The sequence below is a fragment of the Homalodisca vitripennis genome, chromosome 1 (genome assembly GCF_021130785.1).
Source record: "Homalodisca vitripennis isolate AUS2020 chromosome 1, UT_GWSS_2.1, whole genome shotgun sequence".
Lineage (NCBI taxonomy): Eukaryota > Metazoa > Arthropoda > Insecta > Hemiptera > Cicadellidae > Homalodisca > Homalodisca vitripennis.
The window spans coordinates 140,079,201-140,106,248 of NC_060207.1; the positions used below are offsets into that span (position 1 = coordinate 140,079,201).

The 27,048-nt window shown below is 32.7% G+C and overlaps 1 protein-coding gene across 6 annotated transcripts in view; it reads left to right on the top strand.

The window, feature by feature from the left end:
- The window catches only part of LOC124372156 (beta-mannosidase-like), a 47,034-nt gene that overhangs the window by 6,159 nt on the left and 13,827 nt on the right, over positions 1–27,048 (top strand). For 3 of the 6 annotated variants that reach the window (XM_046830526.1, XM_046830530.1, XM_046830543.1), the window contains exons 2-8: positions 11,083–11,221; positions 18,566–18,715; positions 18,843–18,991; positions 22,810–23,009; positions 24,259–24,496; positions 25,616–25,781; positions 25,979–26,175. In XM_046830526.1, coding sequence (XP_046686482.1) covers positions 11,083–11,221; positions 18,566–18,715; positions 18,843–18,991; positions 22,810–23,009; positions 24,259–24,496; positions 25,616–25,781; positions 25,979–26,175 — 1,239 coding nt within the window. Of the gene's footprint in view, positions 1–5,890; positions 6,011–9,706; positions 10,074–11,082; positions 11,222–18,565; positions 18,716–18,842; positions 18,992–22,809; positions 23,010–24,258; positions 24,497–25,615; positions 25,782–25,978; positions 26,176–27,048 lie in introns of those variants that run through there. The other 3 variants (XM_046830538.1, XM_046830535.1, XM_046830551.1) reach the window with 3 other exon arrangements.

Consider the following 27,048-nt stretch of genomic DNA (forward strand, 5'->3'; position numbering starts at 1 on the left):
TTATTACTAATGTGGCACAGAGTTCATTTACACAGTGTTTAAGAAGTTTAGATGATATTTCATCATTTCCGAAGGAGTTCTTTGATTTCAAGTTTCTTACAACATCTTTTACTTCTGATTCATTTTGTAGGAGATAGAATGGGAAGTGTATGAGTAAGTATTTATATGGAGGATTCAGACCTACTCCACACAACGTTATTTAGGTAGGACCTGCATTCTAAGAAGAATAGCAAAATTACCGTTTATATTTGATTTACCCACATAGTATTGGACTTGCAAGCTATAAACCGATAAATGTTAAGTATTTATTAATGTCATTTTGGTTCTTTATTGGTGTAATTTTGTTTGTAAATTGGTGTTGTCGTCTGTTGTGCAACGGATGGATTATCATCAAGTTTTTAACCAATGAGGGCGTTAAACCATCGGAAATTTTAACTCATTTTCGGGACAGTACACTGTTTCTGAATCATGTTTATGTGGGTGAGAGAATTCAAGAATTCAGTGGGATATAATGGAAGAAATGAGCTGGAAAACCCTTGAATATCCTACTTATAGCCCTAATTGTCCCCCTGTAACTTTGTTTTGTTCTGTCATATGAATGAATCACTGGGAGGAAAACAATTTGAGAGCAATGAAGAAGTCAAGGAGCACGTACGCAATCGCCTTACAATTCGCCTTCAAACTTTCTATGACTAGGGGATACTGAAACTTCCAAATCAGTGGCAAAAGTGTCTAGATCACGCAGGAAATTATATAGAAAAATGTTAAAACAATAATAAGTGTATAAGGTTATCAAATAAAAATTTTAAAAACTTCATTTATATTTGATTTACTTTTTGGTTACCAGTTGCTGATGCTGATAACACAATTTTCTCATTGTTCATGCCATCACTTAATGCAGAATGTATTTGGTCTAGACTGATGTTTTTCACTATGTTTGGGTGCGGATAAAAATAGTGACCAGCTATATCCAAGTAAAAAATTAAATACTCTTAAACAAGTATATAATAAATAGAACATGCTACATAGCTAATTACATGGTAACTGAATTGAATGATTTTTCTGTTACCATATTTTATTAAAAACACACACAAACCTCACACTTTTTAAAATTATATGTATACATTTCTTAAATTCATAAATATGCCTATTTAGTTACTTATAATTATTTTTTATTTCTCCAAATATGCTATTTTTTATATCCATATAAAAATATAACTGTTTGATAAGTTTACATTGTATTGTCTTTTAATCCATTATAGTATTAATATATAAAAGTATATTTTCAAAAAAGGGTGAAGTAAAATCTTAGTATGTTAGCTTTTACTTTGAATTGACCCAAACTTGTGAAATCTATCTGAGACTATAAAAGTTTATTAATACTGGTAGTCTGTGTTTAGATAGTAGTTTTTTTCGGCAAGTAAAAGTATGAGTCAGTCAGTTTATTTTATGCAGGATGATCTACAAAGAGATGAAGAAACTTCTTAAGTAAAATAAAGAATACGTTCAGAAAGACTTTATCATTGAGTTGCAAGTGGGCTGTTATAAAATTCAATGGTTGAATTCAGTGATCCAGTTATGGCTGCAAAGTGCTGTAATCTCTCAGCTAAATAAGTAACTAAATTAATACTTGTCTATCTGCAGCACATACCATAGTAAACATTGTTTAGAATTGTTTCTTTATCCAAGTGTCAGTATCACTGTAACTGCTTATAGTGTATTGTATCAATTTATTAAAATACTAGTACATTTGGTTCAGACCAACCTCAAAATACATAAATGAGTCTATATTCTGTAGATACTAGAGACCTACTTAAGACTGATTTTATTTTTATTCTGCAAATAAAATACTTTTTAATAGATCAACGTATAACTCATTACATATTACTTGGTACAACAATTGATAAAGCTTCAACCCTAAAGCTAATAAATTTTGTAAATTATTTGATAAATAATAGTTGAAGTGATGTACATGGTTACGCAAGTACCAAGTGATGATGCAGAACCCAAACAGCCACTATGCGTAACCGGCGAGCTGAGAGGACAACCATCTGAGACTTCAAGTTTGGGCCATACTTAGTGGCCTACCAATCGCAAAGTATTAAAGAGACAATATGGTAGTATTTTATTATATGTAATCTGAGAAATTAAATGAAAAAGTCATAAAAACTTAAATGTTTGTAGTTTATGAGGAAACTAAATTAAGAACAGATATAACTTATTGGTCATATAAGTTATCCTAGTATGATAACTACTATGACCACTAAAGAACACCATTAGCTTGATGAGTTGCAAATGAATACTTAATCAATTGTAAAAATACAAGTGATACAGTCACTATATCTGGATGTAGACATTATTCTTTGTTCATGATGAGTGTAAAGGTTGTTTGTTATTACTAAATGTTATCCACGTTTTATTTTAAGAAACTCCAAACTATTTATTATGTATCTTGTATGTTTTAGTCATGTATCTGAGTTATGTTGAACAATGGAATTAATGTTTTCATTGCATTATCATTATGTCATAGGTGGGGGATGAATACTTATGACATAATCATCTTTCCCATGTCATAAAAATGCGTATTAAGAATTCTTGAGTATTGTAATTTGTTTTAAGTGTAACATTTTCATTATTTTTAAACTCATTGTATAATTTAATTATTATAAATATGTATTTCCTCTTTAAAATTTAACACAATGAATAAAGGTATTTGTGCCAGATACTATATAATCTATTTAATGCTAATTTATGAAACACCAGGTTCTCATATGAAAATGTTTACATTTAAACTAAGTCTTAGCATATATTAACAACTGTATACATTGCTAGAGTCATAATGTACCAAATGACATATTTTATTCATTAACTTCATAATGGATTTTTGGGTAACTAAAATTATATTGTTTTGCAGAATATATTTTTATATTATATTAGTGGTTTTTTTAGAACTTTTATTTATTTTTTTATATAGTGTCCACTGAGTCATTATCACTATCTGTGTCTGTGTCATTATCATACAAAAAAGCCAATCATCTATTTGTGAGTCTGATATTTCCATGGTACAATAAACGCTAGAAAGAAAGCCATAAAATACTCCAGGACAGGTGACATGTAACAACACGCTGTATCTGCCTCCACTGTGTAACTACAGCGAAATCACCAACATGCAAACACTCATAATTAATTAGAAGACCAAGGAAATGGTGACATCTAGTAGGAAACACCAGAACTATTTGTACGACGCGTGGTTGTGGAAGTGTTATCATAGAAATGTTTCTTGCACATTATTACGGTAGACAACAGAATAAAACAGGAACAATGTTCATGCTTTTACTCAATCACTATGAGCATAATATTACATAAAAAACCGTGAAGGAATAAACAATTTATTCACCATTAAATTTAATTTTACTGTATGTTTGATCTGTTTATTACAGAACTAACCAAGATAGTAGTTAAGTGCATTGCAGTAGGCCACCCCAAGGCGAAAAAAAACCAAGATAAAATACTCTTATTTCCCAAATTTAAATACATTTAAATTTACACTAGTAAAAGTTAATTTTAAGGTTCTATAAAAGTTAATATAACATTTGTTATATCTTTCTGTAGAACCTACTTTATTTAAAATGTTATTTTGGAAAAGTTTTATGTAAAAATATACAAAACTTTTGTAATCCAAATGTACAAATGTATTTGAATCTTGACAAAATCTTTTATCGTAATTCACTAACGAATATTGATATAACTAATTTCTTTCATTTCACATGAAGAATGTGTTCAAGTTTTTATGGCTTTTTTGTAGAGCACCTTGTATTTTGTTAATTGTTTCTATTTTGAATCTAAATTATAAAAAATGTCTTGATTATGTACGGCAATATCTAAAGCCATTATTTTATAAACATATTACACTCTAGAAGTGCTTTTTTTTTATTTGAAACACATGCATCTGTAGGGCTATGCCTCACAGGCTTCCAAAGTTCCAATGTTAATCTTATAACAATGTTATTTTAATTTTTGATACTTCAGCGGTATCAATCAAAATTGTTAAGAAAAATTACAAAAGCTCTATGGTATGTATCCAATAAAACGTTACATCAAGATTTGAATATTCCAACAGTCAATAAAGAAATAACCAAATTCAGTCGCATTTATCTTTCAAGATTAATTCATTTTTAAACAGCTGATTACTAACACACACATTCTCGATCTGAAAACCAATTTAATATAAGCTAATTTGTTATAACAATTTAATTCCATTTGAAACATTATATTGTGCTTTGTTCACAAAATATTAAAATAAAATAAATGTAAATATGAATACACAGCATAAGCTAACAAAAAACTGTAGTGATATTAAACCTAACACTGTTTAATGGAGACAAAACATTGTGGTGTGATCAAGCAGGAAATACAGAGCATGTCACAAATACAAATCAACAACACTTAGATGGAGTACATATGCAATTATGCAATTAATAATTTTTAAATAAGTATATAAATAGTGCTTGTAATAACAGCAGTAAATATAAATTGGAATAAAAAAATAACATATTTTTATAAATATAATTGGTTAACTGTCACAAGGAGTTTGCATGTTGTAGACACTTTAGTTTATGTTTGAAAGGTTTTAGTGGCATACCACTTAAATAATTTGGCAAGAAGTTAAAATATTTTAAAGCAACAACTTCAAAACGTTGTTTTATTTTTGTCCTAGAATATTCATAAAGTTTTATATAAGTTTTTGGCATTCCTGGTAAATTTATTAAGAACATGCAGAAATAAATGTATCAATGTTTTCTTTAACATACATGAGGCAATTCAAGACAAACATAACATGTAATATAAGAATGCTTAATCGGACATAGAGTTGTGTACAGCTGTACTTTGACAGAGTTCTGCAGATTATGCACACTGCCCTCTTCTGCAGGATAAAAGAAGTAGTCACTGTTTGCTCCGTGACTAAAATTTGAGCAAGCTTATGCCCATTGTGAATAGAATCACCAAGCAATGTACTAAACAGAAAGTGCAATATTTAATAACAGAGAAACCCATCAAGGAGCCAGCAGATCCGTTTTACACTGATGAGGTCAGAGTATGATACTAATTGGATGTAAATGTTAAAAACTAATATAATTCCTAGACTCAACCAAGTAAATAGATTGATATAGCGAACAGATATTTGACAAGCAAGAACATCATTGCATTGTACCAAGTTTATATGATATTAATACTTTCCAAGAAAAGTACTGAGTGTACTAATTAGTGAACTGTGAAGCAGTCATTATGTTTCCTCTTAGGGAATTAAATTAATTTTAAATATTATATATATGTCACACAAAAGCTACTATGTGTGATGATGTTGAATTGTTATATGGACACTTAAATGATATCTACCTCAAATATGGCTATTTCAGTTTAAAATTATTATAGGGCTCCATATTAAATCATAAGAGCTACAACTAGGAAAGGTACACATTCATACTTCATGATTCCCACACGTTAGCATAAGTATTACTGAAATGATTGAAGCTATTCTATATCGCGTTACGTTACATAGAAATATGATGAGATATATCAATGATTTTTCTAAAAACCATTTCACTCGCCAGCTTTAGGGCAACAAAACACTGCTCTTTAAACTTGAAGTCCAATAATTCTAAATTGGATTGAAATACTGTATAATAAAAAAAAACATTAGATAGAAACAATATTTATTCCATTAATCCTAACGTTTCATAAAATATCAGATAGTGAAGAATATCTTTGGACATGATAAATAAAATTGATGATTGATTGTTTCTTATGTCTAATTTGTTCAAAAACAAAGTCATAGAATAATGTAATCCTAGGAGATTAATTTTATCAACCAGACAGATTAACCAGTAGTGATTGATATGATATAGATTTTCACTCAAGTTTAATTTTACATAACATTTTAAAAATATTGTATGAAGAATTTTTTGTTAAGGATACATAAACAAATTTGTGAAACATAACAGCTAGTAGTGTAAGTACAATTTATATTCCAACATTTTAATTAACTGGATATTGTAAATCTCCCTTTAAAAAATTTAAATTGCTTATTAACATTTTGGCCATTGTATTTCATATTATTTTGGACACTAAACTACATTAATTTGTATATATAGTTATGTAATTTATGTAGATCTATTGAACTTGTTCTCTAAAAATAGAGCATTTCTTGAAAGGGAACTAATTTTTAACACATTGAATACGGAGCCCGAGTTTAGGTCGGGCTAGCACGCACACCGTTGTATAAAAAGGCACATTTTCTAAAACTGTGTGTTCTCCTATTTCATTTGATATATACAGTAATATGCTAGGTTAAAACAATGTCTTCATAATTTAAAATATTTTTTAAAATAACAAAAAACGGCCAGTATACTGAGTAAATTCGATGTTATAGGCTTAGGGTTTAATGTGTTAACAATTATTAGATTTTTTATTACAGGTCGTTAATTTTTTAGAGATTTAAATCATGCTATCCCAGACCATAATGGTTTTCTGTATCGTGTAATGATGTCTTATTGATAAATAATTCAAGAACTACTATACTCCAAGAAGTTTTGGAGCTATATAATGAAATACTTAGAAAGAGCTAGGTGATTGTCAATCTAAATCCAAAAGTAAGGTTGACATAATTTGAATGATTAGTTCCATGTTATTAGACGGTATAAACCATTTGTAAGCTTATAGTTATTGTACTTCTATTCAATGTAAGGACATTAAAAAAAAATATAGTCCGCCTTATATAATAATACTCATAGGATGTAACAGGGAAACTGAAGGATATATGAGGTGTGGTAGAAAAGTAATGAGACTGGAATCACTGAGAGCGATCTGGTAACCCTGCAACCTTCTGCTTATCAGAACTTGTACTTAGTTTCTCCCAAAGACCCAGTACTAGTTTCAACCTTGTCCAGTTACTATGTGACCCGTTAGAAATTAATAAGTGGTGTTTCTAGTGTGGTGTGTTTGAAAATGGAACAGCAAAGTTTGGAGCAGCGGTCTGCTATTCAGTTTTGTGTTAGGCTGGTGAATCTGCGACTTTGACTTTTGAAAAGTTACGAAAAGCTTATGAGAATAATCATTATCAAGAGCACAATATTTTTGGTGGTATAAGGCATTTTTAGAGGACTGAGAGTTAGTTGAAGATGAAGTTCATTCTGGGAGGCCTTCAACATCGAAAACTGATAAGAGCATTGAGCGAGTGAGGGCTCTGGTGAGGTCAAATCATTGTCTTACATTAAGACTAATGAGTACAGAGTTGAGTTTGAATTGTTTCACTCTTCATCAGATTCTGACACAAGATTTGGGCAGGAGAAATATATGTGCCAAGATGGTACCAAAAAACTTGACAATTGAACAAAAAGACAATCACAAGAATGTGGTCTTGACAGTTTTGAAAATGACCTACATTTTTTCAGTCACGTGATCACTGGTGACAAATCATAGGCTTTCGAGTATGATCCTGAGACAAAACAACTAAGTGAAGAGTGGCACACTCCCCAATCTTCTTGACGAAGAAAAAATCGTAAGAGCAAATAAACACCATGCTTTTTTTCTTTAGCAGGGGATCATTTACTACCTGTTAACCAAGTCTTTTATAAAAAAAGTTTGTAAACGGCTCAGGGAAAGGGTACTTCGTGTCAGTTCGAAGATTTCAGACTGTTGGATGCTCCATCACGACAATGCCCCCTGTCACACGGCAATCTCTATCAACCAGTTTTTGACCAATAAAGGTATACCTGTGATTCCCCAGCCCCTCTATTCATCTGATCTCAGTCCCTGTGCCTTCTATCTGTTTCCTAAGATAAAACACTTGAAAGGGCGTCATCTTGATACTATTGAAAACATCCAACAGAGCATAACCGAGGAACTAAAGGTGATAACAGTTGAAGCCTTCCAGCACTGCTCCAGAGAGTGAGAACATCGCTTCCACTGCTGTATAGCTGCCCAGATAAACTACTTTGTAGGTGATAAAATCAATATGTAAAAATAAATTGAAATAGTTCAAATTAAAAAATCAGACTTATTACTTTTCCGCCACACCTCATACACAGGCAATAAAAATCTTATATCAGAGTATTCTCACATGCAAGTTATCCTTGGTACATTGCTCTTCAGATGTGACCTTCTGATCATAATTTAAATGAGGAATAATAACCTTTACCAATTCATACTTAGAAAAAGTTCCCTTTAGTTAGCAGAAAATTGTAGAATATAACTTAATAAAATAAGGACAGAATTCATAAGAGTAAAATGGACTCTGGAGAACCTGATAGTGAATAGTAAACACCTTGGACTCAAACAGTTGGAAACTATAATGACAGGCAGCAGTAAACACAACTGACTTAATTTATCAGTTTGCTACCAGCTTCACAAAAGTTATCAAAACAACATTCAGTCTAAAGTCAGTGTGAAACACATGATTACAATCACAGACAGTAAAATAGTGACATCAATTGATTCTCCTTCTCTACTAAAGACCAAGTTAAAGATTATATCTCAATATTTAATAGTAAAAAATGTTAAATATTGTACATGCTAACTTGTACTAATAATCTTGAAAGTACAGTATTACTACTGATCAAAGCTTCAATCCAAAATCCTCTTATGATCAAATTGACCAACAAACAAATAATATAATCTGAACTGAAACTACACATATTAACTCAAAGTGGCAACATCAGAATAATAAAAATATGTTGCTATCTTACTTTATAAATCACATGCTTGGTGAAAAAACTTACACCTGTATTAGAAGTATACACATAAAATAATATTGCATGTAAAACTAAATTTAAGTATAGTCCCAAAATTGTTGTGATTAAGTAATATATTGTAATTTGTGGCATTATCAATAATTTTTAAATTCAAATGACAAAAAAGTTATTATCAGTGGATAAAAACTACGGAGAAAATATCAGCCATAATTTGTAAATCACAATTTGACTCTGTTCATAAAAATGCCTTCCTTTGTGGATTAATGTATTTAGCCCTTTAAGGAGTGCGTAAAAACTCTACAAAATGAAAATGAACGTCGTATGGTGTTTTCTGGAGAAGTGGCTTAAAAGAGTAATAACTTCAAATAATTTTATTATTTTTGTGTATTTTAATTTTATATGTATTTTGTTTTTGTTTTTTTGTGAGTTCCTTACACAAATACGGGTGTATAATACTGATGAATATTTTATTAACGTACCGTAATTTTAAAATCATTGTAAATACATTTTATCTCTATACCTACAAAATAAAGTATAAAGTAGATTTGTTATTTGTATTTGTTACAGTATTTAATTTACTAAACATACCATTGGATGTTTGCCATGCAGTTCAATAATTGTCTTATACTTTACATTAAAAAGAAATTATTAGATTTTTTTATTTTAAAAACAAATCAACTTTTGAGCACCAACTCTAATTATTGACAGTTTGAACAATAGTAAATATTTTAATAAAAAGTAATTTTTAATTTACACATGTATAGCATTTTGAAGTTTCTCTCAATCTAAATTTAATTTGTGAATAAATTTGGTATTAAAAAATCACCTTGAGATGAAAGATTTACGTAAATTAAACAACAAGGAGTTTAAAAATATAACTCTCCTTGACCTTAGGACTGTTTTGAAATATGATTAAAATAGAGCAATTCTTGACTTATTAACCTAATTCCACAATTTCACTATCACAATTTATCGGTGTAGGCTTGAGGACTTGAGCATTAAAGTGATGAAAATGATAATGACGATAATTATAGAGCATCATCTAAAATGTGATAGTGCATTAATTAGTGCAGGGTAATAAAATGTGTAAAGTTAATGTACTGTCTATAATGTAAATTGCCATAAACAGATTCAAGAAAGATGGAGCAACTTCGTGACTATTAAAATGATAGAGAAGATGTTGCAGTCATAACTTGATTGATACAGTAGCTAACTGAAATAGTTTGAACATGTTTACAGAAACAAAACTAAGCCATTAACTTATCATTTTCTCTATCACTGCTTAACTAATAGCCATTTTTCATCATTCCTTGATAGAGCTAGGTAAGTTGGCTTTGACATTATCTTGTTAGTATGTTTAAAAATAGCTTGATTAAATAAAAACTAAGGCAATACAAGTATTACTTTGTGAAATGAAATGTATTATATTACAAATAAATAAGTACCTATTGCAAAAATATAATGCAAACTTTCTTTTTGGGACATTTTTTGAGGTTCCATAGTTTTAATTATGTTTTTACACAAAATCATGTGAAAATATTTGTTTAGCATACATAGATACATAGGTAGTGGTATAGATACCACTTTATCATTTATTTTGTAAACTTAATAAAAACCAATAGGTCTTAATTAAAAATTGTTTTTATGTTTAAAACATGCTTTTATATTAAAAATAACTAATTTATTCATTCAGTTTATCAATCTGAAAATAGTATTATATTAGAATAATATTTATAAATAAGGCTTAATGCTAATATGGCCTACATGCTGAATTCTGTCAAATAATCTACCCATGTATATGTCTATTACAGTTTCAATTACTTGTTGATCAATATTAAAATTTTAACTTCTACCTTGAAGGAATATGTAGAAGAGATGTAGTTTATAGGAATTTACTGAAAATCTAATTAGTTATAATAGCTAAAATAAATCATCATACTTTCATTTATTTTTGTTTATATTTTGTACAATATTTTTGTTTATCATGTTATAAATATAAAAAGTAGAACATTTCAAAAAGTTTGACTATTTACTAACTATAATTGCAAGGCAAATTTGGTGATTTAGTGTTTGATTATGGCCAATGTTAACATATGTAAAAATAATAGTTTTTATGAAAAATTGGATTTATGTGGTGTTGAAATGTATGTTTTTACTGAAAAATAAAATAAATTATTTAAGTACTATTACAATACTTTATTGTGTATAATGTACTGGGAAAAATATAAAAGGAGATCACTTACATAATTTGTGTATTTTCTGAAAAATTTTAAGAATTTTTCTAGCTGGTTTTATGCTTTTGTTTGTAAAAAATAATGATACTGTTTAACAGTTTAGGTGCAGCTCTGCCATGAGAGCACTGGAAGTTATTGCTGTCAGCTTTTACCTTGTGGTTGGCTCTACAGCAGTTCCGCAACCTCTTTGTGATAGTCTTGGTACTAGCACTTGGACAGTACAGAACAGCAATGGTAGTAAGTATTTTGAAAGAATATCATTGCATTTTTACAACTCTATGTTATAGATTATGTTGTAATTGTTGTAGAAAGAAACTTGTTTATTTCGTATGATAAGTTTTATACAGGATTGGAGGAAACATTGGAATTCCATTTTGTATACAAATGCCAATGGAGAAGAGAAATCAAGTCAATCAATCAATCAATATTTCTTTATTACATGAACATTAAGTACAGTAATATAGTCAAACATAGTATAATGTAATAGGAAAAGTCACTTAGGTGTTTGTTGCATCCAGGAACTCCAGGAATTCTTGAAGTGCTTTCTTCAGTGCGTTTCCAGTTAGCAATTGGAAGTCTTCTGGCAGTTGATTTCTGAGTTTTCGTCCTATGTAGGACGGTTTTCTTTCAAAGAGGGCTGTTCGATGGCGGGGTAAAACATATCTGGAGGCATGTCGTGTGTTGTAGTCATGGAAATTGTTGTAAGTGTCAAAATTGAGTCTGTCAACATGTAGAATTGTTTCGTATACATACAAGGCTGGTACAGTTAGGATGCCTAAATTTGGATACGCTTCCCTGCAGCTTTGTCAAGATTCAAGATTGGCAAGGGATCTAATTGCCTTTTTTTGAAGGGTGAGTATCCTTTTCAGGTTTTCAGTAGAGCTGCCCCAGATGATAAGACCATATCTAATGTGGGACTCTACCAGTGCGTAATAAGCAGCTTTGACGGATCCCTGAGTACCCACTGATTTGAGTCGCCTCATAACGTATATGCCTACACATATTTTATTGGAAATGGTGCTCACATGATGACTCCATGAAAGTGTACTATCGATAGTTAGGCCCAGAAATTGTGTTTTATCAACTACTGATATGTCTGGAATATTTGTTGGTATTTCCTTTTTCCTACTGAAATGCACTTGCGTTGTTTTATTAGGATTTATTGCCAGATCATTCAGTGCACTGTATTTGATGGCTTGTTGGAGAGAAGTCAAGGAGTTAAGGGATAGTTCATCTGCTATGTCATTTTTTATAAGAAGGGTAGTGTCGTCTGCGTACATTATGCAGTCAGTACTGGAGCTGGCGATGAAAGTAGGGAAGTCATTAGTTAGAAGAATAAAAAGAACTGGGCCAAGTACCGATCCTTGAGGCACACCTCGTGCCAGCGGTTTTGGAGTTGATGTGTACGATCTGGTGATGCAAGATTCAGTATGCTGTACCTCCACAAGTTGCGACCTTCCTCGGAGGTAGCTAGAGAACCATTTGTTCTCTATGCCTCTTACTCCCAGATTTTCCAGCTTTTTTAAGATTAGGTCATGTCCCAGACAGTCAAAAGCCTTGCTGTAGTCAAGAAATAAGGCTGTTACGTACTTTTCGTCATCTATGCTGTCAATAATTGATTCTACTAGGCTAGTAATTGCTGATATGGTTGATTTTCCTTTTTGAAATCCATGTTGGTTGACTGTGATTAGGTCATGTTGTTTAAGGTAGGCCATCAATCGCTTCAGAACAAGTTTCTCTATGATTTTTTGCAAATGTAGATATTAGTGAGATGGGTCTATAGTTCTGAGGGTCTGATTTCTTCCCTTTCTTGTGTTTTGCATAGACCTTTGACACTTTAAGCCTTGAGGGGAAGTGACCGTCGGCAAAAGATTTGTTAATGATTACTACAAGGGGTTGGGTTAATTCATTTGCACAGAACTTCACACTCTTTGAAGAAAACTCATCTATGCCACTGGACGATTTGTTTTTCAGGCTGCAAATTGTTTGATTCACCTCGGTCCAAGTTGTTGGTGTCATGCAAAATGACTGTGGCAAGGGAATGTGCAATAAGGTCGGGTTTTTTCCTGTCCACCCAGGTGCTAGGGTATGTATTTGGTTTTGAATTGTCATGCCAGCCATCTGAGTAAAGTAAGTGTTAAGGCTTTCGGCTACTTCTGTAGGATTATGTAGGGTGGTGTTGTTGATGTTAAGTTTAGGGTACTCCTGGTTGCACTGTTTCCCACGCCTCTCATTATTAATCAAACTCCATAGAGCCTTGGTCTTGTTGTCAGATTCTTCTATGTGCTTTGAGTTTGCTTGCCGATGCAGTGTTCTTAGTTTTTGGTCATATATCCTCTTACTGTTTCTCATTATTTCTTTGTCTCGAATGTCTCCTGTTGTTTCATAGGTGTTGAGGGCTCGTAGGTAGGAGGCTTTCATATCGGCAGATTCCAGGTCATAGTAATGAGATGGTTTGGTAGGGCCTCTGTTCTTGTGTTTCCTTTGTGGGCAGCAGATATCTAGGGCAGTACAAAGGGTGTCATGGAATATATTATATGCAGTTTCTGTGTCTTCAGCAGTTTCAACAGCATTCCAGTTTTTGTTGTAGAAGCTGGATTTGAGATTTTCAAGGTTCTTTTTCCCCATTTGTCGCTTTAGTTTTGATGTTGAGTTGGTCTCTTGATTTAGGTTAAGGCTGCTCAATTGGGCTGTATGGTCGGAGAGGCCAGTTTGTAAAATAGTTACAGTGACCTCTGCTTCTGGGATGTTGGTGCATACGCAGTCTATCGAGGATCTCGTCTCGGCTGTTACCCGTGTCGCAGGAAGGGGAAGCCTTCTTATGTAGTGTGTGGTTAGTTCGTCTTGTAGCATCAAATTGTCAGGGATGTTTTCTTTTAGGCTATCAATGTTTATATCCCCTAGTAATAAAAATAACTTATTGTGTGCTTGGCTGTGGTCTAGGATGTGTGATAAGAAGTTTAGGCCACTTCTTGTGTTTCCACCAGGAGGGCGATATACACCAAGGAGATATATTTGCTTTTCTTTAATTTTGATCTGAGCCATTACTGCCTCAAAGAGGAGCTGTTCACAAAAGTGTGTAATTTCAATGGCCTCTACACTGGTTGTCAGGTTGTCCTTACAGTATATAGCGGCACCTCCTAGCTTGTGATCTGTTCTGCTAAATTCAGTTACCAGATTATAGCCTTGTATTTTGGTGTTTAAAATTTCACTTTGACTCAAGCCGTGTTCTGTCAGTATTAAAAGGCTAGGGGATGTTTCATTGAGCAAATGGTTTAGTCTGTCAACTTTGTTTGGTAGCCCCCTGATGTTTTGATGAAGGATTGTCAGATGTTCGTTTCGTTTCATTGTTTGTGGCCTAAAAAAAATTCTCCATTTTCTGCCGTTGGGGTATTCAGTGAGCAGTCAGAGACAGCGGAGGTTTCTGTAGATGTATTGCGACTTGTGGATATTAAATTTGTCAATTTAGCATATTCTGAGCTGTTATGGGGCCAGTAATTATTTATCAGCTCTCTATAGAAGTCAATGTTTTTCTTAAAGAAGGTTTCATAGTCCTCATTGATGTCTTTTATTTTTGCATGTTGGGGATGAGCCTTTTTGCCGTCTGACTGAGGATTCACAGGTTGTGTTCTATTGAGTTCCAGTGTTGGAGGGAGTGACACTTCCGCTGTGTAAATCTGTGCTTTGCTTCTTGCAACTTGCAGTGACACGCTAAACATGTTATCCCTTCCCTTTATAGTAGGATTGTTATTCTTGGTCAAAGCGGCAGTGTTTGTCAACAAGCTTACAGAATTTTTCAGTTTTTTGGAAGGAGTTTGTCTGGCTCTCCATGTTAAACTTTTGTTCAGTTTTTTAGTCGGAGTTTGTCTGGCTCTCCCGCTTATTTGTGATGAGCTCAGTTTTTCTGTAGGAGTTTGTCTGGCTCTCCCGGTTAAGTTCTCGTTGGGATCCTTGGTACAGTGTTGTACTGGGAAGTGTGATATTATTTCCCCAGTGCTTTGGTAGCTGTGAAGGTCAGATGTAGGCAGAGATAGTGCATAAAGGTGATCTTTATTCTGTAACTGGTCTAGTAGTAGCTTCATCTGTTGTTCCACTTTGTCTTGTCGGGTGCTTAACTGTCCAACTTGTATGAGGAGAGATGGAGAGCTGTTTGGTGGGGCAGAGGGAAAGTGATCAGTTTGGGTTTCCGTATCTTTACTAGTTATATCGTCTTGGCTTTTTTTATAGCCGTTATTTTGAATTTTTGTGCCAAGGTGTACTATTGTTTTCTTTAGTTGTAGTATTTCATTTGTATGTTTGCAGATAGCTTTTTCTTTTTCCTGGTCCTGTTCTTCAAAGACTGTTTGTAATTGTATCCGGAAGTCAATCTCTTTTGACAACTTATTTTCCAGTTGTTGTATGGTATCTGTAAGGGATGCTGATCTACTCAGTAGTTTTTTATTCTCATTTTCCAGTTCCTCAATTTGTGTTTCGTATTTCATGTGGCCCAGTTGGTCGGAGTCCATTATTTGTTTAGCCAGATGGGAGTTTTTTAGAGTCAATTCATGTAGGTCTTGCTTTAATTTATAGTTTTCTGAAAGAAGTATGTTGCCAGCTTCAGCGGCAAGAGAAAGGGATGTTTCTAGATCTGAGTCGTTACTATTCTGTATTTTAGTTTGAATGTCATTTATGGTTAGCTCACATTCTTGTGCCTCCACCTGCTGTGTGTCCTCAAGATCCTGTTTGGAGTCATGGAGAACACTATTTGGGTCATTACATTTACAGCCATTGTAAGATTGCTCTGCTTCTAGTAATGCCTGATTTATTAGTTTATTTTTAAAGTTGTCTGTTTTTAGTTGGCCAAAGGTTGTCTTATATTCTATATAGGGGAGCAGATCAGCGTGTTTGATTTCTGCAGTTTTATTGTCACCAAAAAAGGTAACTCTGTATTTGTTTTCATTTTTGCCAAGATTTGTGTCAGTAATAACAGCTGGCCATTGTGGACAACCTTTTAGTTTTGCAAACACATGTTCTCCTACAGAAAAAGTTGTCTTATTCTGCTTGTCCATATTATACAGGCCTGTATAAATTTTGTGATGTAATATCTAGTAGATTTTGTCAAGTTGCTAAAAATAGCAGAAAGGAAAAAATTAAATAGCTATATAGTAATAGAGTTGAGGTAGGCTCTGTAGAAATGTGTGCCAATGCTGAGTTGTTGTTATTATGTCAGCTTGTTGATGCTAGGCTGTGCAAAATATTGCCAGTTGGCGGCCTTCATCACTTCTGTATGTAAGTAGGTCATCATATGGTACCAGATTATTCCAATAAATGTTATTTTAAATTAAACAGAGCTTCTCCTTTGTCAGTAATAGTGCTGTTCAATATGTAAAATATACATATATGTTTGTATTGGTAAGCTTGGTAATGGTTACTTGAGTGTTCTTTTGTTGATGTCATATGCTTAGGATTCTTGCAGTAAGTAAAGTTGTTGTTATTGAACTTGTTTTCTTGATTTAAAAAAATGGAAAATACTCACAGTACTTGACAGTTGTTAGTGTGCAAGTCATATCGCACATTCAGACCCTGTCTTCCAAAACTTTCATGGTTGACAAAGGGCCCTCTCCCTAATACACTATAAACCACCAAACCAAGCTGCAATAAGGCGTAAGGCTCAGTCTGTAGCGCGGACCCATCTGCATTGGCCCTAGTCTTCTATTAAGAGTCCAGGATTACAACAGTGTATGTGTTGAAATATCAGTATATGTTGATTTCAATATTGAATCGATGCACAGTTTGGCTTTAGAACTGGTCACTCTACAACTAATGCAGTGATATAATCATTTGCTTTATCTTTATTTGATTTGAGTAAAGCTTTTAATTGTATACCTTTCGAAATGATACTTTACTGGATTTCTGTGCCATATATATATATATATATAAATCATATTTGATAAACCGCAAACAATACATAGCTGTTAAGGGAGGGCAATAAGCATTTCATTAAGTGTCACTGGGAGTCCTTCAAGGCTCAGTTCTTGACCCTTTCTCTTCATTGCGGTGATGAATGACTTGCCTAGATGTGTTGGAGTACAGTCTGCCATATATGCCTATGACTCAACTTTGTATAACAGCTGTTTATATCCCATACTAAATTATAAAGAACCCAATCTGACTACGAGATGGTCTAACATCATTTTCCTTAGTCCCCAGACACCAGTCACAAAAAATAAATTAAAAGTTATTTAATTAACTAGTGAAATAATTGAACATCTCATAAAGCTTAAATCTTAATCAGCATTATCAGAATATGTTCAAAAAATTTTAACTTATCCGTTAATACTATTAAATATTAATAAAACAAAACTTTCCAATATGGTTTATTTGTTGGACGAGACCTTTTGAAAACAAAGGTTTCATCATCAGGAAACTCCACAAATACATATTTTCCTTACAATTAATATTAAAATACCATATGGTGTAAATATGCAAATACAAAAAATTTGGAAATATTTCAGCCAGTATTAAAAATTTGTTATGACTACAGTATTTTAATAAATTGAGAAGAAAGAAGATTTGAATTTTCAATAGGGCCTTCTTCATTGTTTTTTAGTTTTTCTTCATTACCTGTTAATGGTTAGAAGATTGGAATTGCTTAAGAAAAGTAATCGAAATGTCAAAACAATAAAAGGATTACACAAAACATTTAATGAAATCATCACTAAATACCAGCATGCTCCGAGTCTGAATAGACAATATCAAATGCAGCCATGTTGAGGAACAAACCACAAAGAACTATGCATGCGTAGAATGCCATCACACTTTAGTAACTGCTGGTGTTACCCAATCACAGCCCTAGGTTGTTTTAGGCTCATTTTTGTGAGCTCGTTTTGAACTCGGTTTAGATTAAAAATCCCATTAGGAAGGCCAAGTCAAATGGGGAGGTAAACAAGTTTGAATTAATTATAGTATATTGAAAGGATTTTAAAATGTTTAAAAGTTTTGTGAGCCAAAAAGCATGTAAGTATGGATTTGATTATAAGTAAGTAGAGTGTACTAACTACTAAAACAATTATTGTTTTAAGGTAGTTTGTACACTATATTATATTATTATATAGTAATAAAGTGAATAAGAAGTGTAATTTTGAAATTAATTGTGGTTATACATTTTTTAGAGAGAAAATAGGCAAGAGTGGTAATAGTATATTTACCAGTAAATAGTAAGTTCAACAAAAGTATTCAATTTACTTGTTTCCTGAGGATAGTTCCCTGATCTAGCAGTAGTTGTTATCTATCATTTTTCGTATTTACCAGCACTGAGAACTGCAGTGAAAATAATATGTTAAGTAAATCTAAGTATCCTATATCTCCTATAAATAGATGGATTACACTACTATACTATAAATGGTTTGGGTTGTTACACCATTAGATAAGTTTCCCTAATTCTGGTTTGAAAACAACTATACTCATGAAAGATTGTAGTATTTGAACCTTATGTGCTCAAATTAATTAATAATATTAATAACTAATAGCACATTGAATTAATTGTTAAAATCACGTAGATCTTCAGTAGTTGTATTGACAAAATCATGTGTTTGCTTTCAGGTATCAGAGTGGGAGCTACAGTGCCAGGAGGAATATACACTGACTTGCGCACTGCCAATGTCCTCACTGAAGATATATTCTACCGTTTCAATGACATAAACTATCGTTGGGTTGCTAAAGACAATTGGACCTATTCTACTTTTTTTGATGGTAAATTAAGCTCTTTAAACAGTATTTAATTATCATTGTTACAACACACGATTCAGATATGTTGAGGCCCAAAGTAATGCTAACGTAGGTATATACAGATTGAACTGTAATCAAATCATGTTTCTAGTTGATCCAAAAATGCTGAAGAAGGATAAAGTGTACTTGGAGTTCGAGGGATTGGACACTGTGGCTCGGATTTTGCTGAATTCTCAACTGCTCGGAGAAACCAAAAACATGTTCATCCTCTACCGTTTTGAAGTGAAGAACTTATTGAAAGTGTGTAAAGTATACATAAACAGATTTAAAACTATAATTCTGCGGAATGTATTAAATTTGTATAGTTATAAGTTATTAATAATCTATAAGGACCGTTGTGGTGTGACATATAATTTTTGTTAAATAGATACAATTTTACATTTTATTCGGTTAATGAACCTTTGGACTAGAAACAGAGCACTCTATGTCTCTATCAATAATCCGCACACTAATTGTTAACACCGGCTATAACCACAGTGGCATGGAACATTATCCTCTTCTATGAATCTGAGATTGTTATTCTTTGTCTAAACTTTGGGTTTTAACTAATGGATTGCCAGTTATGTTTTTCTTCTTTTTCACTTTTTAAAGAAGTTCTTGATGATTTTGATAAAGTCTTCTTTTGTTTTGTTGGTTTTTTTTAAAATAAACTGTCTATTAATTTAGTTCAGTATCTATTGAAAACTGCTATACTTTTTATATTGTTAAGTTCTTTCGTTTACTCATCATTCTCTAAAGGTGTTGTAATTAACCTGTTAATCATGGTGTGGAAAGCAGCTCTTTATTGGGAAATAAAAAGCCCATTTTATAAAGAAATAAAAAAGTATTTAGAAAAATTTTTGACATAAATTGTGATAAGATTTACATTGGCTAGGCAAAAAAAAACAATTAAAAAATATTTAAAGAACATGAAAGATATTATAAATATGGACAAAATAAAAAATCAGCTACTGCCAAACATGCATTAGAAACAAATCACACCTTAAAAAACTTTACATTATTAAATCCAGTCCATAAAAAGAACTTGACGCTTATGAAACATTATGCATAAAAAACACAAAGATAAAATATTAAGCAATGATTTTGGGCCGATTAAAAATTCACCTTTCCTTTAAAATATAACTCAATTCTCTTTGACCTAAACTTTTATGTATATATTAACCCATTGGCGACGGATGACGTATATTGCCCGTCATCATGTATACAGCGCGTAAAGACGGATGACGGACAGTGTCCGTCATGAATTTTGGGATTTGTTCAATCGATATAATTCTCGGTTATTTGTATGGTTATTCCGTTCACCAACAAGCGATCGATAGTTGAATCGTATTATTCGGTATCTAACATCCGAATACAAGAAACTGAATGCAAAAACCGAACATAAACCTGAATACCGTAACTGTTTGCAATAGAACAGCGATCAGTCGAGCAACATGGGCGTCTCGCGATGAAGTGTTTCTCCGTTCGTCGGAGTTATCTGCGTATGTGGATAATGTACTGAATGAAAGTGATAGTGATAGTGGTGATTTAGATGGCGAAACTGTGAATATCAATGACGATAATGATGAAATCAGTGACAATGACGGGCGAAGTGATAGTAGTGATGACGATGACGACAATGACAATAGGCCTAACCTCCAAACTTGGACCTGGACAAATGACACAAACACAGTAAGGCAAATCAACTTTACTGGAAATTCAGGTATAAATCCAATTGTTTCCAGGCAATTGAATGCTGATTGTACAGAGCTAGATGTATTGAATCAATTTCTAACCAATGAGTTCTGGGATAAAGTTGTAAGTGAAACTAACAAGTATGCTAGGGAGAAAATTCTTGGTGGAGGTGATGTTAGGCCTAATAATAATTGGACTGATGTAACCAAGGATGAAATGAAGGCTTACTTTAGCCTTGTTGTTTTGATGTCACAAAACCCAAAACAAAAAGTAAACTGACTATTGGTCTCGCAGACAAATAATTCATTGTCCTTATCTATAGTGAGGTTATGTCACGCGACAGATTCAAATTCTATTTCTAGATACTTACACTTTTCATCCTCACTTCTGCAAACTGACAAACTAAGGAAAATCCGACCAGTTGTTGAATTACTTTTGTCATCATTCAAAAGGGTATTCAAACCTGGAAAGTATTTGTCTGTATTGACGAAAGTTTGATGTCCTTCCGAGGAAGGTTAGCCTACATCCAATTCAACCCTTCAAAAAGGGCTAGGTTTGGAATTAAGATTTATAAGGTATGTGATTCTGTAACAGGGTACTGCTACAATTTCAAGATATACACTGGGAAGGAAATTACCAATGACACTACAATGCTAGTTAGTGAACAAGTTGTTTTGACAATGACAGAAGACTTAGTTGGTGAAGGTCGACTTATGTTTATGGACAATTGGTATTCATCGCCAAACCTTTTTTTGGAGCTCCTAAACAGAGATACTTATTGCATTGGTACATTGAGAGCCAATAGAAAAAATGTTCCCAAGGAAATAAAAAAAAGAAAAACTGAAGAAAGGAGAAATAACATTTCGCTCAAGTAATAACATGTTGTGTCTGAAATGGAAAGATAGGAAGGATGTGACAATTGCTTTTCAACATACCACGAGAGACCAGATTTCCAAGAAGTAACTTCTCAGCGAGAAAGTAGAAAACAAAATCCAGTAGTAAGCCTCAAACCAAATGTTGTTGTAGATTACAACAAGTATATGTGTGGGGTAGACAAGCAGGACCAAAAACTTTCCTCCTTTCCAGTAATGCGTAGGAGTGCCAAAGAGTTAACAAAAAAATATTTTTTTACCTTTTTGATATTGCATTATGTAATGCTAGTATTGTACACAACTTGGTCACTAAAAAGAAAATTCATCTTTCAGAATTTAGGCTAAACAATTGTTGACCAGTTACTATCAACAGTTCAGCTTCCTGATAGGCCTACAGGAGGGAGGCCTTCACTAGACCAACCAATGAGGCTACAATGTAAACAATGGGGACATTTCATTGAAAAAATTCCTCCAACAAACAAAGCTAGACCATCCAAAAGATGTAAAGTGTGTTATGATCACGGAAGGGCGATCAGAAACAATTTACCAATGTAAAAAATGTAAAGTTCCTTTACATTTTGGAGAACTGTTTTGAAATTTTTCATACAGTAAAAATAAATACTAAAAAAAGTAAAAATGTATTTGTAATTATTTGTAAATATATACCACACATGAATTCCACAACAAAAACTTTTTTACAGGTAAGTTATACCACCATAACTGAAAAAAACTATTAAACGTTTTTTAAACAAAAAAAAAAACTCAGTCCTGGGTTGTCACAATAGCGTTAAAATCTCAGTCTCCAATGGGTTAATATTTACTTTTTTTTTTAAAAAAAAAAGGAGAAGCCGATCTCCTTTTTGCCTTATTCTGCCCGTCCTCATGGGCCACTGGCCTGTGCGAGGATCTTATCAAACAGAATAAGGGGGAAAGTCGATACAGTACAAGCTTGATGGTACTGATAAAAAGTGCAATGGTCATAGACAGGATTCGAACCTGCGCTACCTCTAACTCAGACTCAAAGTCCAGCGTCTTAGACCACTCGGCCACCGCCACTCCCAAGTTACTTTATTTTACTTTTAATTATACAAATATTGTATTAAACTTTATTCAGCTGATAACTGTTTTAAATTGTAAAAATATTTATACTGTTTCAAATTGTTGAATCACACATGACAACGGCATCTTTGACGTCAAAAGGCCTTGTACAAGAAATTAAAATTTATTGGACAATTGTGTGTTTTCTTATATAGAAAACAATAGAAAATAATTTGATTTTCCAATAAAAAGAGCTCCTTTAATGAAATTACATAAAATTTATAAAAAACTTACTTTTCAGGGAATTTGTTAAAAAAGTAAAAAAAGTACCCTCAAAGATTTAAGATATTTTGCTGAATTCATAATCACATTGACACAAATTAGACAAATATCTTGAAATTAAAATTCATCAGATAAATGTAAGCATTTTTAAAAACAAAATGAATGACCTAAAATAAATTTTATTTTGCACAGACATCCAACAACAGTCTGGAGGTGCAGTTCACCTCTGCTATATGGGCAGCAAAGCAGTTATCTACTGAGACACCGTACCCCGTACCTCCAGCCTGCGTGCCTCAGGAGTATCATGGAGAATGTCATGCCAACTATATACGCAAGATGCAGGCTTCCTTCGCCTGGGACTGGGGTCCTGCCTTCCCTTCCGTTGGAATTTGGTAATAATGGACACTACTAGATTTTATACACAATTTATTGTGACTACAGATAATTGCTTGTTTAGCTCAATATACTTATACTTATAAGCTCTCTAAAACTTATAAGTCTTGGTTAAAACCTTATTCAGAACCTTTTCTCAGACCCATGAATACACAGTGAATAATCTGTTCATCATCTGATTTGATAATAATGTCACTGATAAAGGTGATAAGAAGGCAGTGCCAAAAAAGAAATTATAAAATTAAAGTATCGTAATGATAATAGTGAGCAAGAAAATAATGGTCATAACAAAGATTTAAAAAATGGAAATCAGTGTTGTCCATGATTTTATATGTATTATTTATTATTATTAGCTGTCCAAACTCATTGTAACAACAATTAGTTTTTTGTTTTATGGCATCTTCACTATTGTGTAGTGAAAGTGGACAACATACAAGTGCTGTTTAAGTTGTGTTGACCAATATTTTTATTTAAATGTAATTGTTAGTAAATATTTGTAGATTATAAAGATTATATTATCTTGTAATTTTTCTTTCATGGTTTCAACTATCTCAAATCTTGTTCCTTTTAGATTTCACTTTCAGGAAGTAAAAATGTTGCAGGGTTCTGTCCGGTGAGTAAGGTGAATGTTTGAACACAGTAATGTCATGCATAGCTAAATATAACTTTAAGACCAAAGCAGTATTGGATAAGGTGTCATGATAAAGAGACCATGACTTTGTTTTGCCACAATTCAGGTAGCTTCTTAGTCATGTTTGGATTTTTCAAATCATAAGTGAAAAACCATAACTTATAATACATAATCACATTATAGAGAAATTTAGGGTTTATTTCAATGTTTTTCAGAGTGTAAGCATAAATGTTTATTCAAGAATTCTTTTCACTTGTATATTCTTGGGCACCAATTTAACAAAATTTCATTACATGTTTAAGCCAGACCTTGTACATTTCAAAAGTCACTTAAAGACAAATAAGATAAGTTTGGGAATAATTGAATGGTGTACTTTACAATCCTGACCTGGTAATCTCTTGACTAGCACTGTCTAAAGAGTAATGATGTTATAAATGCAGTAGTTTCAAAAAATGGTTACCTGCTGTGATAAATGTTTCAAAAATTGATGGAATTATAGAACTAATTTAAGGTTTATAATTTCTAATAAAAATAAAAGTATATTATATAACCTTGTTCATATCGAGTACTAGAATATCTTTGTGTGTATCTTAAATATTTAAACTTGTGACCTACAGGAAAAATGTGTTGCTGCGTGCGTACAATGTGGCCCATGCCAGACATGTCGGGATTGAAACAAGACCAGACGTGACAGACTGGAAGGTGTCAGTGACCTTGTATTTGGATGTGGCCACCAATGTCACTGGTATGCTATCTTCCACCCTTGTATTGAAAAAATACAACATTACGACCCAAATGACAGTCTCCATCTCCCCTCAACAGAATAATGCCACACTCGTCTTCTCTGTGCCCAAGGTTTGTCTAACTAAATTAGTTACTTAATTAGGTTACTTCTTTATCACTAAGTTTAGAATATTTTTTAATTAATGAATTAAGTTATGTAATTGTAGGTATACAAAGCAGCTAGGTTTACAGCGGGCCAATAACATTTTTTATATTTATGATTTTACATTTCAGTTGTTTGTATTCTATTTGCTGACCTGTTACACTTAGAAATGTATGGTAAACTGGCTAGCTCTGTGTGCTTGAGGCTAAACAAGGAAACTACGGCCATTTGCTTTGTTTACTTACCACTTATAGTCGTTCTCTTGTGTGTTTGCTGTACTCTCTGTGTGTAATTAGTTCTGAATGTTTAATGTATTAGAGTACTTTTCAAGTAATGTGATAGTTTTGTTCAAAAAACTGGTCTTTTGTAATTTACCAAATTATGCTACCAATACAGTCAGCAGTTACACGTGATTTTAAATTTTAAAAAAATGCTATAACCTATTGCATACTGTCTCAAAATATTCCACCAATGACTTACTCGCCATTAAAAATGTCAAACAAAATAATATCAAAAATAATAATAAAAGTAAAACATTTTGGAACTGCAGTGGACCTGAAAGCATGCGAGTTTGCATATGTGTCAATTGCTGTTTTTATTAAGTGGCTAAAACTGTTGGAACTAAGTGAGACCATATCACTTCTCTACTTTCATTGTATGGTAATGTTTACTCTGTAACTTTATTGATTTTGAAGTTGAAACTATATTTTTAAGTAGTATGTTAGAAATTCAGTGACACTGTTTGCATGATTACTGGCTCACTCAGAATGTGATTAAGTAAGGTAACATAGATGTCAGTTTGAATGGTACATATCAGCCACTTCAGTGTATCACAATTACAGTTATCACTACGCTAATAATGGATATCAAAATTAGGTGCATATTCCTTTTCTTGTTTTCCTCTCTGTTCCTTTTGTAGTGCTGTTTTTGTTATTTCATTTGTGCTTTTGTAATTTAAAGAATCAGTATAGAGATGTATTTTCTATAGATTTAGATCTACAATGTCCTTAACATCATTGCCTACAGGATCCATCACTGCCTTAAGAGAGCAATTTGTGAAATAGATCCTCATGTAGGGATTTTTGTAGGATACTGTCCAAATGTGGTGGCCCAATGGCTATGGCAGTCAACCCCTGTACCAATTAGTTGTGGGCTTCCAGTCTGACAGAGAAATTACTCAAACTTCAGTCCGTATCGGTTTCCGTACTGTCAAACTAGTACAGGTTGATGCTGTTCCTAATCAACCAAAGAAAGGTATATATGTAACTCAGTAAACTCCTGTGGATGTTCTCTTATGTTGTAGCAAAGATTTTGAATTAGAACATATACATTATCCATCCTAGTTATTTTTATATAAATAAACATTTTATGTTAAATCTAATAAATGCTTCTTCATACAACTGCCTCATTATTTAATAACTAGTTTTACAGTGAACTGTGAATGTTTACAGGCTTGACTTTCTTCTTTCGGGTAAATGGGTTGGCAATATTTGCAAAGGGTTCTAACTACATCCCAGCACACATCCTCCCAGAATTGGGTGCAGAGCCAGATCTGCTTCGCAGGATACTTACAGGAGCTAGGGATGCCAACATGAACATGCTGCGGGTGTGGGGTGGTGGGATCTATGAATCCGACCTCTTCTATCAGGTTAGTCGATATTGTAGTTTTACAGTAATTACCCATTTTTAAACTTTAAATCATTGCTTCTTTTTTATTTTTTATTTCTGTTATGATGACTCTGGAAATGTCAATCAAATACACAAACAAATTCAATTCGGCAACAGTTATGTACACTGGCGCATATGTTAGCTCTATTACTAGTAACACGTGTCAACTGATTTTTGAGCTATGCAAACTTTGTTTTTTTTCTGGTTGTCAACATAATATAAATTACTTAAATATAATCAGTTTTCATACCCTGAGTAGCCTTATTATTATTATCTAAATTTGACTATTTCTTATAAGTGATAGTTAAGTTAATTAATTGGGCATCACTAGTCTAATTGTACTGACTAAACAGCTAACCCTCGTCTGTCACTTTATTGAAGTCTGAGACATTTCAGTCCAACTCATATACACAGGTTGGATAGAACCTCCTCTAGGACATGCTTCCCTTTATAAAAGCCCTTGTCAAATCTAGGTTAACTATTTACAGCTCTAGCTCAGTGTGTAGTGTGAGCATACATGAGAAGGAGTCATGTAAATTAATTTTAGCAGTAAAAAAGCAAGACAAACCAATTGTTAATATTCATATGTAAAAGGAATTTAAAGAGAGTGGTTTGGTCCCACCTCCATTGAGCGGAGTAAAAGTACCATTTATAAAACATATTTATTGCTATGTTCAGAACTTGGGACATATTATGTCATGATTGTTAGTGATGTATTGATGTACTAATTCGTAACTTAATTTTTAGTACCATAAATTTCTTGGAGAAAGAATCATAATAGAAAACTTAGTGTTTTGCGTACATATTTTTAATAAATATGTTCTGGAGTGATCAATAGTTTCAGTGAACATAC